The 12,945-nt window shown below is 35.2% G+C and overlaps 1 protein-coding gene across 1 annotated transcript; it reads right to left on the minus strand.

The window, feature by feature from the left end:
- Positions 1–834: 834 nt before the first annotated feature.
- Positions 835–12,008, minus strand: Arp2 (Actin-related protein 2). The gene is made up of 7 exons (XM_019059484.2): positions 11,815–12,008; positions 10,385–10,495; positions 7,689–7,768; positions 6,351–6,486; positions 5,341–5,566; positions 2,826–3,053; positions 835–2,320 (listed from the first exon to the last, which is right to left on the minus strand). Exons 1-7 carry the CDS (start codon positions 11,860–11,862, stop codon positions 1,959–1,961), a joined length of 1,191 nt encoding a protein of 396 aa, XP_018915029.1. The 5' UTR covers positions 11,863–12,008; the 3' UTR covers positions 835–1,958.
- Positions 12,009–12,945: the final 937 nt, after the last annotated feature.

Genomic DNA, 12,945 nt, shown 5'->3' on the forward strand with positions numbered 1-12,945 from the left:
AAACTTTGATATTTTTTAACTCGGTTTTCTTCAGATAAGTAGGCAGTTGAACTGGCAGTTACCCTCTTACCCTTTCAATTGATGTCTCGCAAGGTATTTGTAAGATCTCAATGGCAACTTTCAAAAAGGCATAGCACCTGTTTTGAAATTGGAAAGAGGGCCCGTTTCCCAAGCCACAAAAATGCTTTGAAAGCATTTTTGCACTAAGACTGATCCCTTGATATTTTTCAAGACAGGTGACATACCTTAAAAATTGTCTTAGAAGATGATGCAATTACAGTTCATTGTTTAATTAATATAATTGAATGAACAGTTAGCATAAAGGAACCAATTGGCATCAGCTGTTGTCAAATTTCACCGGGCAAGTTTTTTCCTTTTTCACAGGAGAATTTTTGAACAGATTCTTATAAAAATTTCAGGGAATTTGGCTCACACCACACCAAAAATTCTCAGAAATTTCTGAAAAAATCTGTAAAACTGTTCTCCTGTGAGAGGATGAAGGGCCCGATGAAATTTGGCAATAGCTAATGCCAGTTGCTTCCTTTCTGCTGAACGCAGCTCAGGTGTCAAGGTTATATCAACCTAACATTAACCCAGATATCAACATGAAATCAACCTGTTAGCAATATAGCATCCATACCACTGCAGCTCTTTTGCAGTAACCGTCAATCTCTTTGTTACCTTGATTCCACATTGATGCATCTTCTTGCAAGGTTTCATCAAGGCTGACGATTTTGACACGTCAATATCAATACAAGGTTATATCCACATATTATGCTGAGTGGGATGAGTTCTTTTTACTTACACCCTTTCAGCATACACTCATTCAATTAATAGCAACACTTTTTTACTATTCTTTTGGTGAGGTTAAGATCAGTTGCATAGCATACATAACTTTTTGTCATCATTGTAGATGAACCGAATTCATGAATTTGGACGAATTGGAAATCTTGATGTTGTGAGGAATTTTAGAAAGTAGATGAGCTCACTGTTTGTGGGACATTAGCAGTAATAATTTCTGATTTTTCGATTGACAAATCTTTCATACTGCAAGAGTTTGAGAGAAAGTTATCAAACTTCCATGTCTTGAAACTCACTCCATCTCCATTGTAATTGCACATTTTTCAACGTAGTAATACAAAAATTATTTTCCGATTTGCATTACTGATGAGTGATGCAAGGTAGAGAAGATACTGATTATCTGTGCAAACACAAAATTATCTTTTCACTTTCTCTATAGTTCTTTGAAAGACGGATGGTTAAAATTTCAGATACTGAGAACAAATTACCAACACTCAGATTTTACTTTCGTTTTCAGCTTTGAACATGACAAGCAACGCAAGAACATTGGATCAGTCTCACCTCAAATTTTGCAAAAAAAAAAAAACAGTACTTATTTTCGTTCAATGCATGGATCATCTATACTTACAGAAAATTGACAGCCAGCAATATAAAAACTCAAATTTTTTGAAGGCATGAAACGGGATCCAACAAAATTTTGTGGATCGTTTAGAGAGAAAGTCTCGGTGATTTCAACAGAATTACACAAGGACACACAGATGGCAGTCTCATCTTTAGTGAAATTTTCACTTTTTATTTTGTGTAAACTTCATTTCATCATTGATCTTCGGTAAAAAAGAGAAAAAATTCATTATTGAGACTTAGGGCACCATAGATGTTCACAGAGTAAGAACTGTTACCTGATATAAATTTGGATTAAAAGCAACTTAATAATTGAGTCTTTTAGTTCAAAGAACTTTAACAATGTAGTATTCAATTGAATTAAGGGTACATTTAAAATTATAAAGAATTTTTTATAAAATAACAATTATATACATAATTCATGACTAAAAATCAGTGAAATAATACAAATTATAGAAAAGTAGAAATTAGAATAAAAAAATAAATAATACTTATCATATATATATAAAAGAAGAAGAAATGCACATTAGTTAAGATCAACATTCTTTGTAATTGGGATTCAGCTTACTGAGAATGCCAACGCCTTTTTCTAAGTATTCTGCTCGGGACATCCAAAAGTTATCTTTGTCCTTGGCGAGTTGAGCTAAGACTGCTCCACCCATGAAAACCATATCTTTCCGCCGAGGTGGATCCTCGACTCGAATCTTGAACTTGGAGATATTAGTTGTGTCATTTTTCAGCACCCTCTCAATGTACAACTGTTTAATCTCTCTCTCTAATCGAGATGGAAGACCTGGATACATTGTAGAACCGCCTGATAATACTATGTGTTTGTAAAGTTCTGTTCGCATGTCAATGTCTGCAGACTGAATGGCACTAAACACAAGCTCGGCTATTCCTGAAAACAAAACAATAGTATTATTTCATAAACAGAGAGATAATGTATCTTGCAACACATAAATTAAATATTGTGTGGGTTGCAGCCCTGGTCACCTGTCATGGTGCCTTCCAGCCCTTGCTCCTGATTGACTCTTGCCTGTTTACCTTTGTACCTGTCAGGGCTTGGGTCCACCCGGTCGCCTACCATTTACCCGTCTAGTATCTGCATACAATTTTATTTCATATTTCATATGTGTTGCTCTTTACACACAACGTACTAATCAGAACTCCTAATTAGGAATATAAGGCGCAATATAAATTGAAAATCCATTCGGAAACTTAAGATATCTTCTGAATCATGGCTTAAGTACTTAGGGTTCTGTGAGGTTAGGATAGAAGCTAAGGCTTAGAACTTTCTGTACCCACGTTGATTCTTCTTTAATGTCTACGCAGTTACACAATCTTAGCAACACCTAATGGCACTTACCAGATTTAGAATATTTGCTTTTCGAATAGTGACTTACCTTGACCTTCAACGTTGATCAAATGCGGTTGAAAGAGAACTTCTGGAGCTTCGAACCGCTCACCTCCGATTTTAATGACTCTACCATCGGGTAGAGTGTATGGTTCTACTAAAACTGTGGTTTCTAAAGCTAATTTCTTTTCAGTTTCAATATTGTAACCTATGTAACATAGTTTCTCCTTCATCATACGGACTGTTTCAAAGTCAGCGGAGTGATTAAATGCATAACCTGGAAGATAGAGCAGAAAAGTTGGTACACTAAGATTGTATGATAAAACATGATCAAAATTAGACAACAAAGTGTGAGAAAAATGCACAGTCTATTTCCAACATCATTTGGGACAAACACTAGTTGCACACAGCCAACTTTGATCGATTTTGATGGAAACTGTATGATTTCATGAAATGATCTTCAGCTTGTATGAAAGCTCAGTTGTAAATCGATGAGGAAACTTCCAAACCACATATCTCGGTTTGCGACATTGCAGACTTCCTGTTATTCTTTATTTTTCGAAAACAAAGTAACTCAACATTAATTTTTAAAAGCTTCCATGATTTTCCTTTTGATGCAAAGAAAATTCTAAAAATATTTCCAGGAATGATGTTGATTTGTTCTCCTTAAAAAAGTAATGCAGAAGCGGATACTTTAAAACACCTCATACGAGATACCAGGTTTGATAGTTTGACTTAGGATACCGTGATTAAGACTGTTACTCATCTGTTTCAAAACCTTCAACTTGATAGGAAGTTATTAAAGCTGAATCTTTTATTGAGAAAAAATCGCCAAAATGTTAAGAAGTATATTGGCAACCTTATCAATTGAGTAATAAAATATTCTTGTTTGTATTTTCATTGAGCTGGTATAATTTGGTTGCTCAAACAAAACTTGGTTTCAGTTTTTCTTCATTTTCTTGCAAAATCAATCATGGTACATAAAAATAATGATAAAATTGACCTTTCCACAGTTGGCTCTGCAGAATTATCAAGTTTTTTGAGGAGACTCATCGAAATTGACTTTTATATTGCTTTGTTTGAAAATGAGTCACTGGGTGCGAGAAAGACACTGTTCTGTTGCAGTGTTTCAGAATATCTGTTAATATTTCATTCATTGTAAGGAAAGAACCCCGCACAGAGCATGGGGTCAGCGGCTCTCGATGAAAGTCGATGAAACTTTAATAGATTGATATAAAGTTCATAATTAAGGGAAAGCCAAAAGATTAGCTCACTTTTGCGAGTAGGAGCTGAGATATTCGCAATTGAATCCGGACTATTTCTATCATGCCGCAGCATGGCGGAAGAATTCCGAGTCCCCTCTCCTCTCATTGTTTGGCGTTCTCGATCAGATCTCACGTCACTCACGTGGAGATAGGTGCTTATGCGCTCGGCCGGTGCGAATGCCGTATTCCCTCCCTCTCCCCGCATCTGTCAATTCTGTTTCAGCAACTACATTTCAGATTAAACGGACCGGCGGAGGCGCCGACACGGGAGAGGTGCGAGAGGCAGGGAACTTCATATCGCACAGCCAGAATGGAGCGTCCTAATCAAAGGAGTGAGTGTAAACAATGCGACATGGTAGTTACCTGGTGGGGAGAGGGGGTTTCCTGGCCGAAGTGCTCAAGCAAGTTAAGGCAACACGGAGACTTTACCTCCGCCGCACAGAAAATAGTCTGGGTTGAATCGCGAATATCTTGGCTTTTACTCGCAAAAGTGAACTAATTTTTTGGCTTTCCCTTAATTATGAACTTTATATCAATCTATTAAAGTTTCATCGACTTTCATCGAGAACCGCTGACCCCATGCTCTGTGCAGGGTTCTTTGTGCCATATTTTTATTATTCATTCTTTATGATTCTCCAATGTTCTACAGGAAAAATCAACCATTCAATCATCCATCCATTCATTTTATCAGCCATTTTGTGCAAAAATCAATCATTGGATTCTTTTCTAAAAAACAAATTAACCATGTAGATTCTAAAATCCCGCAATTGAGAAGTGCTCTCCTCTGATCCAGTGCCTCGATTTAGACTTGTGAATGACTGAGGTCAAGAATTGCGCTGAAATGGCTTACAGATGTTGATAGTCCTGAGCGAAATTACAAAAAATTTTCTGGGATGGCTTGAGGGGGATACATTAAATATCAACATAATTAGAGCCATAAATATTTGTTAGTAGACATATCGATGGTGAAACTACCAGACCACATATCTCCGTTCACAACATTGCAGACTTCCTATCATACTTTCTTTTTTAAATGGAAAACTACTCAACATCATTTCTTGAAAACTTCCATGATTGTCCTTATCTGTGCGAAGCAAACTCTGAGAACACTTTAAGGAATGATGTCCATTTGTTCTTCCAAAAAAATATAACAGGAGAGGAGATTTTTAAACATCGAAAACGATGTATGATGTTTGGCAGTTCCAACATCGAAATGTTTCACCCATCAGACTATAACCGTTGATGAGCAATGGGCAGACTTTAAACATTGGTATAAGTTGAGACTGCATTAATATTTACCTCTAAGTAAAAGAAGCTTGATTAGATACTTGGTAATATCTCGGCCAGCAACATCGAGTCGCCGAGTTAGATGGGGCAAAGCATATTCTTCATAAACAGGACAAATGTGAGTAACACCATCTCCTGAATCAACAACAACTCCACTTAAGAGTCCTTGAGCGTACAGTGTCAACATTGCTTGGATGGCAATATAGGCTCCTGCAAATTGATATTTCTCAAACATAATCTGAAAACAAAGAGTGATAATTAGCTAGATCTAGATATTAGGTGATGATCATTGTATTCAGTAGTTAATCTTGCAAAGTCGAACTGATTGATTGGACGGGGAAAATGCCATGTGTTTCATCCAAAATAATTATTAGAGTATAGACAAAAAAATTTCACAAAAATTATGGTTATTGCATTTAAATGAGCTAAATATTTCTCCAATTTTCTGCACAAAAATTTATAATGATCCTTTGATGGGATATAAAAAAGAAAGAAAAGAGAACAATATCTCAAGCGGAAATTTCTTTAACATCCCTCGATTTTTTCGAGTGATCTGAAAACAGTTTAAAGTAGCAGAACTACCCCAGATGGTCAAATATACTAGTATTTTGATAAGTAGTAGGTAGTATTTTGGAGGAGGGAGGGAAGTTGAGGCAGGGAAGAAAATGATTTCATCAATCCAGGGAAGAAAATGTTGGATGCTACAAATAATATAATCAATTAGCGCCTCAGATGACTTCATCAAATAGTGCATCTCCAGCCATTACCAATGCTACAGGGGCATATGCTCCCCAACAAAGCATATCCCAAAAAGGCCCTCTTATGCACCAATCTTTCTTCAGGCAATGATCAAGGGCTATTACTCGGACTGTCTTCAGATGCTTGTGGGTTGCATGTGTAAGCAAGGGCGTGTGGCCTGCCAATTCTTTGGAGCGTTGACAGGTTTTACCTGGAAAAATTCTAGGAAGCTAATTTTGATGTCAACTACATGGGAAAAAGCAATTTTTGAGATTTTCACTTACTTCGATCATTTTCTCTCTGTTTTTAATTGGGTTCATGGGAGGTTCTGTGAGAAGAATTTTGCATTCTTTCGGGTCAATATTCATTTTTTGAGGTCCGAATGTGTAGTCCCACACATGGCACATGTCTTCCCAATCTCTGTAAAGAAGATACGAAGTTAACTAATTAAGCAAAGAAAAAGAAAAGGACATATAGAATGGATGAACTAAATAAAATAACACACAAAATTGACAAATTTCTATGCTTGATATTTTAGACAGACCTCGCTCTTTTCTAATTCAGGCTGATAAATGACTTCAGCAATTTTAGCTCACACTTTAAATCAACTTTTGCAAAATATTTTGACACCTGATTTGATAAAGGGGCTACAAATTGAAATTTTATTTGCATCCGAGATAAATGGCAAATAAAATTATAAATATAATATGTATTAGTAACACAGCAAAATTTAAAAAGTTTTTTTCGAGCCGAATTTAAAAAAATGAATGAGCTCCTTTCACCTGGCACTTATAACAAAGCTGACCAACAAATTCAGATATGTCTTTAGTACAAATAGATGAATTAATTACTTCTTTATTGTGATACATTTGAGCGAGTTCACTCCTAACGTTGGACACCAGGAAACAAAAACTCACTTCTTCAACGTAGATGCCATGAAAAATTGCAATTAGAAATTGGTGTTTGAATCCAAAGAATAGCCTCTAAGCATATCGACGGTGAAAGTCCGCAATCACATAACTCGGTTTGCGACGTCGCAGACTTCCTGTCATACTTTATTTTTTAAATGGAAAACTACTCAACGGCAATTCTTTAAAACTGTCATGATTTTTCTTCTCAATGCGAAGAAAATTCTGCAAAAACTTCAAGAAATAATATCAATTTGTTCTCCTTTAAAAAAATGACATAGAGGCGGAGATTTTCAGACACCGCAAACGAGTTATGTGATTGCCGACTTTCACCGTCGATATGCTCATTTATTCTAGTTCACAATTTCAGTTTTCCGGAAAAATTGCATCAGTCTCATTAAATTTTTAACAATTTGAGATACAATGAAACATTAATTAGGGGTCAAATGCTTAAGTTACAGATCAAAGGCAACTTGAACCTTCAATATTGAACTGTTAAAAGGAGGAAATTTAGTGATGTACTTATTCTGTATTTCTTGGTAATTACCTATTTTTATTTGTCTGGTTTAATTCTTGGACTTTTCAAACAAAATTCATTCTTATGCTGATCAATTATTTTTTTATTTCTTTTTTAAAGTGGTTTTGAGGGCAATCTATGGGGTTCTGCCTTCGGATTATGGTTGTTAACGTTTCAAGATTGAGAAAAATACATACCTCACACTTCCATTTTTCATGGGGTAGTTTATTTCAAGCATAGATCGAAGAGTGCTTGCTTCATCTCCAACCATTAAATCCTGCAATTATAGAAACGAGAAATAACTTTTTTGAGTCGCTCAATAGGATGAACTTAGTGGCAAACAAGACAAAGTTGTTACTTATTAATTTCAAATGTCATTAAGTATGTCATTAAGTCAGCAGAATGTTAAGTTTATTTGGTCTAATGTGAGTAAATGGCACTCATTGGAAGGTAGTCATGCATTTATTAACGTTTTGAATGATGCTAATGAAATCTAAAAACCTTCATTACTAATGTGGCAAGAAAAAGAAATGAAAAAAAAACTGAAAAGAAATAAAACAAACAAAAAGTACTCCATTCTTCAAAAGTACAATATGTTCCTTGTGCGTGATAATGTTTGCGGATTTTGAAAAAAAAGCATTGGCGCAATATACAATAATCAGGAAGATTTGGCCTGGTATTGCTTAAACACTAAATAATGGCGAGTTGTTAAAGATGAGGGAAAACAAATGGCAGAGAAAAAAGTATAAAAAATCAAGTGAAGGTATTGATGAAAGAAGTTTTTTGGAGATAAGATGTGAAGAAACGTTAATAAAGGATTTCTTTAGAAAAAATCTCTATTTTTCATGAGAATTTCATAAAAGAATACCTGAAAAAAAGTCTTCATTGAAATGGAAAACAGAGAGGTAACTGAAAATATTAAATTTACAGAAACTCAAATACGTTGATAGTTTCCCTACATTTTTCAAAAACTCCACGGCATCTAGTTCATTGGAAACTGAACTTCCAGTGTTTTTGCCTTGAGATAAAGGGTTAAACCCGAGTTCATTCACTTTCTAAACAAAAAGTAGGCAACACCATACTTTTTTAGTTTTTTAAATAATTTGCAAAGGAGATGTGATGAATCAAACACCCTGTTATTTTTAGTTAGTATCGTTGGTATCAGGTATCATCAGTAAGACTATCTGTAACATTATTTATTTTTATTGTTTGTTTTTTTTATAAACTAAAATCCTTTAGTTTCAAATTAGGATGGAGCACAAATAGACTGTCTGGGATAGGAATAAAAAAATTGTCAGGGATGCTTGAAAAACCTTCATACTAAGCTCCTAATTGGGTCGGGAACAGCTAACTTCAAAAGAACTAAACTTGAAGCTACAGGAAAAAATCATGTTACATCGGTGGAGAACTTACTGGTAGCTCCTATCAAGATGGATGCAAATAGCACATGAGAAAAAATCAACACATTAGAAGGGGTAAGAAAATGTACAGAAAGTTGGAGCAATTTTGGGATACCCAACTTAGAATTACTTCAAGATTATCATCCTGATTTTTTTTCTTTTTAACAGAAATCCCTTCCTCAAGAGGCAATGCAAGTAAAACTTGGAGTTGGTTGGTTCCCATACACTGATTGGAAAAAAAATGGAGGTTTCTCAGCAACTTCTTTTTTGAGCGATATAACTTTAAAAACCATTTGTTTGAAAATATACAATTACTTATATGAAAAGACTTCCCACAATCCTGTATGATTAGGACTATTAGCTCCAAATTTTACCTTTCCTTTTTGGAAATTTAGATTTATTTTGTAGCCAAAATGCTATGAAAAAGATTCCTTTCATTCATCTCTCAGTTTGATTGAGTGATATAGGCCAGCCGATTACCTATCATTTTCAATGTAAGACTAGAACGATGACAGCCATTAAAAAGAGAAATAATTATTGAACAAAGTTTTGACATATCGATTGCATAGCGTGTGGAAGAAAACTATGGTCAACAAGAGGCAGAAAGTTGTTATTGATTATTAGCAGAGACAAGCTAGTAGGAACCCTAAGTAGATGAGAATAAACACTCACGCAGAAAAATGAAAAGGGAAAATGGGGAAAACCTTCACACAAAATTAATTGACATAATCTTACAGAATTTTGGTATAGCTTACTTTCACGACATAACCCTGAAATAGAAGATGAATTCAGTTGCATTAACCTGACGCAAGGCAAGTTTAAAAACTTGAAGTCAAACCTACAAGTACTTAAATTTTAAAGGAAAAAACATAAGCCTGATTCTCATTGGGAGTAGAATTATAATGCATTTGTAAAAATTTTACAAACCTCTGACAGTCTTACTCACACAACTTAATCTTCAATGAGCAGAGAAGACAAATGGCAGGCGTGAAACTAAGTAATAATCTTTCAATACAAAGTAAGAAGGAATTGAAAGGAATGGGAGGAGGGCACACGGCTTGTGGCAAGCAGGCCCAGGTCAGATCTAATCACGTACAGGAAGTCAGGAGGAATAAGTTCCTAGATTGGTGTGAATCAACTAGAACCAGGTATCCATAATAGGGATGGACGAATATCAAATTCGAATGCGATTATTCGAATATCTGAATGCGATTATTCAAATACGATTATTCGAATTTGCCATTTTGAATACTTCGGAGGCGAATATTCGAATGTGATGCGATTATATCGGTGCTGATAATTCTAATATCGAATATTCGAAAATCTAAACATTCGACCATCCCTAATCTATAATCCTTGTGCCCCCTTCTTATGTCTTAGCCCATTGAGTGGTCCATGATTAATTTTTCCTTCATATTGTTTTCCTTGTCATGTAATTTCAACTGAGGAGATAGCTGGAGCACGTTAGAGAGGAGAATAATGCGGATAGTTACCTTAACTTCAATATCTCCTATTTTGTTAACAGCTCGAATTATGGGTCGGCCGACCATTGATGGAAATATATGGGCAGGAAAATCTGAGCCAGCATAGCCACACTTCACGAACTGTAAGTTAAAGTAGAAACAAAGATATAATGTCAAGTGAGAAATGATTAGGTAGGCTAAGAAAACCATGAGTTTAGGGGTAGCTAAATACTAATACCTACTATTTGCCTATTTGTACAGAATCTCTATGGGAAGCTGTAATGAGCAGATGGCTTAGCAATAATGATCATTTCATACAAACCAAGAAGCAGATAAACTTGTTTCAATTTCAAAAGAATGAGACTTTCTAAGCTCTGATAAAGGCAACAGTCATCATTTCTTGTACTTGGATAGAATTTCTAAAAATGCAAATTCAAATTGAATACGGTGAACATTAATTCTCAAAAACTTAACAAAAGAATGAGGAAAGATGAGCCTATCAATGACATTATGGGTTTAAAACTTTCAGAGGAACCCAAGGGTGATGACAGCTTTTAGTCAACACTGAACTCAGATGACACTCATATTTAAATTCCTAAATATTAAGATAATTAGTTTTTTTTTTTTTTTTTTTTTTTAAATATATCAATAGAGGAACTAGCAAACCAAGCAACCCCCTTTGAAACATTGCAAACTTCTTGTCGTACTTTACAGTCTCAATTCTTAAAAGTTTCCGTAGCTGTTCTTCTCAGTATGAGGAAAATTTTTAGAAAACCTCAAAGGAATGATGTTGATTACCCAAGTCTTTTCCAAACATAAGATGGGAGTGGAGAATTCTGAACACCACAAACCAGATACATTGTTCGGAAGTTTCATGATCTAAGTATACTGTTCCTTTAAAATGCAATATCTTGCTGTCCACTAGAGGTGCTATACTGAAACCTCAGTACTAGAAACTATTTCAGGAGATGAGGTTCTTCATGGTCTATTAAAGAGGTCACAATTCTTGGTAGAAGAACGTGCTTGCTCTAATAAGGTCTTTCAGCACAGGCCTAACCTAACTTTGGTGTAATCAAACCTTACTACGAAAATATTGATCCTTATGACCGGCCCAATTTACCACAATGTATCATGCAAGAGAAAATTTGCAATGGATTTGTGTGGATCAGGGTCAGAAAATTTGATTTAAAATATTACAAGAGACTGAAACATTAATGGAGATTATGCCTGAACGATTCTTCGGGCGTGTGTGATAAGACGTCCAAGGCTAATCCATAATATTGAGTGAAAAGGCATTGCGCTCCAAGCTCTAGACAATATTCTGGTGGAGACTCATCATTTCGGTCTAAAAAAATCATTAATAAAAATTGAAAAATGTTAAAGATTTTGAAAAAAGAATCCACAGAGTGTCGACGGATGACTCACGCCGATAAGGGGGAGATACGAAAAGATGAACTTACGCCGGTCCCGTTATCACAAACTATGACTTTTCTTCCTTGGCTATCCATATCGGAAAACAAAAATTAGAACACTATTTAAGGACACTCATGAACAAAGGGGAAAATTTAAAATTATTGTAAATTTAAAATGAATATTGAATATAATAATAAATTGAGCACAGGCGGGGGGCCCGATATATGTAAAATTGTAAACCATGAAACGCACAAATTGCACCGTTCAACATTCCCACCAATGTTGACATTTGCGGTGACGTCAGTCCTGCATCATCCCACTGCACGGCTGATTGCATGAACGCTGTTTTGAAGGAGTTTCTGCGCGTCCTGAAAACGCTCCAAAATAAATGCAACAATGCTTTGCACTGGAGCTGGAAAGAGAAATTTCATGAAACATGAATCCCGTAAACATCATCCCCCTATTTTAAGACCCATTTGTTCATTACTTTTAAGGTGTCAACAATTTTTTCCCCTTCTTTTTAATCTCTACAATTATTTAATTACTTAGTTACGGCATATCATTCAGTTGTACAACTAGCTTAATCACTTTTAGTGCGATTCGTTTGGCTTTCACCCGACACTAGTCCAACTGTTCCACATTTTTTTGGCGCCCGATTCGAAATTTAAATTTTGGTGAAGTGTCCGGTTTTCTGCACCCGCCCTGTAACTTCTTTTATTATATGTATAATCCTTTCATTGCAGGTTTCCTCTGCACTTGACGTTTAAATTGTAATAGCAGATACCCATCATATTCCTAGGAATGGCAATTGTAAAGAAACCGCACCATCCTCTCTGTAATAACAAATTAACAAATCAACAAAGTCAACAAATTAATAAAAAAAAAAAAAAAAAAAAAAAAAAAAAAAAAATTATAAATTCCAAGATTTTATTCTGGTTTGATGGGGTTGATAACAAAAGTGCGAAATTAAGTTTCTCCATAAGGGAGTTACAAAATTTCTGTTTCTATTTAATTTTTTCAATTAGAAACAAGCAAATTTCATATCTTGAAGCTTATATAGAAACTTCAGCTAGTACAGAAGAAAATTTAAGGAAATTTCCAAAAACTTACGTTGCCCAGTTTCCCGAGGAAAAAATAAATTATGACGAAAAGTCTGCAACGTTGCAAACGGAACAGAT

The sequence above is a fragment of the Bemisia tabaci genome, chromosome 4 (assembly GCF_918797505.1).
Source record: "Bemisia tabaci chromosome 4, PGI_BMITA_v3".
Lineage (NCBI taxonomy): Eukaryota > Metazoa > Arthropoda > Insecta > Hemiptera > Aleyrodidae > Bemisia > Bemisia tabaci.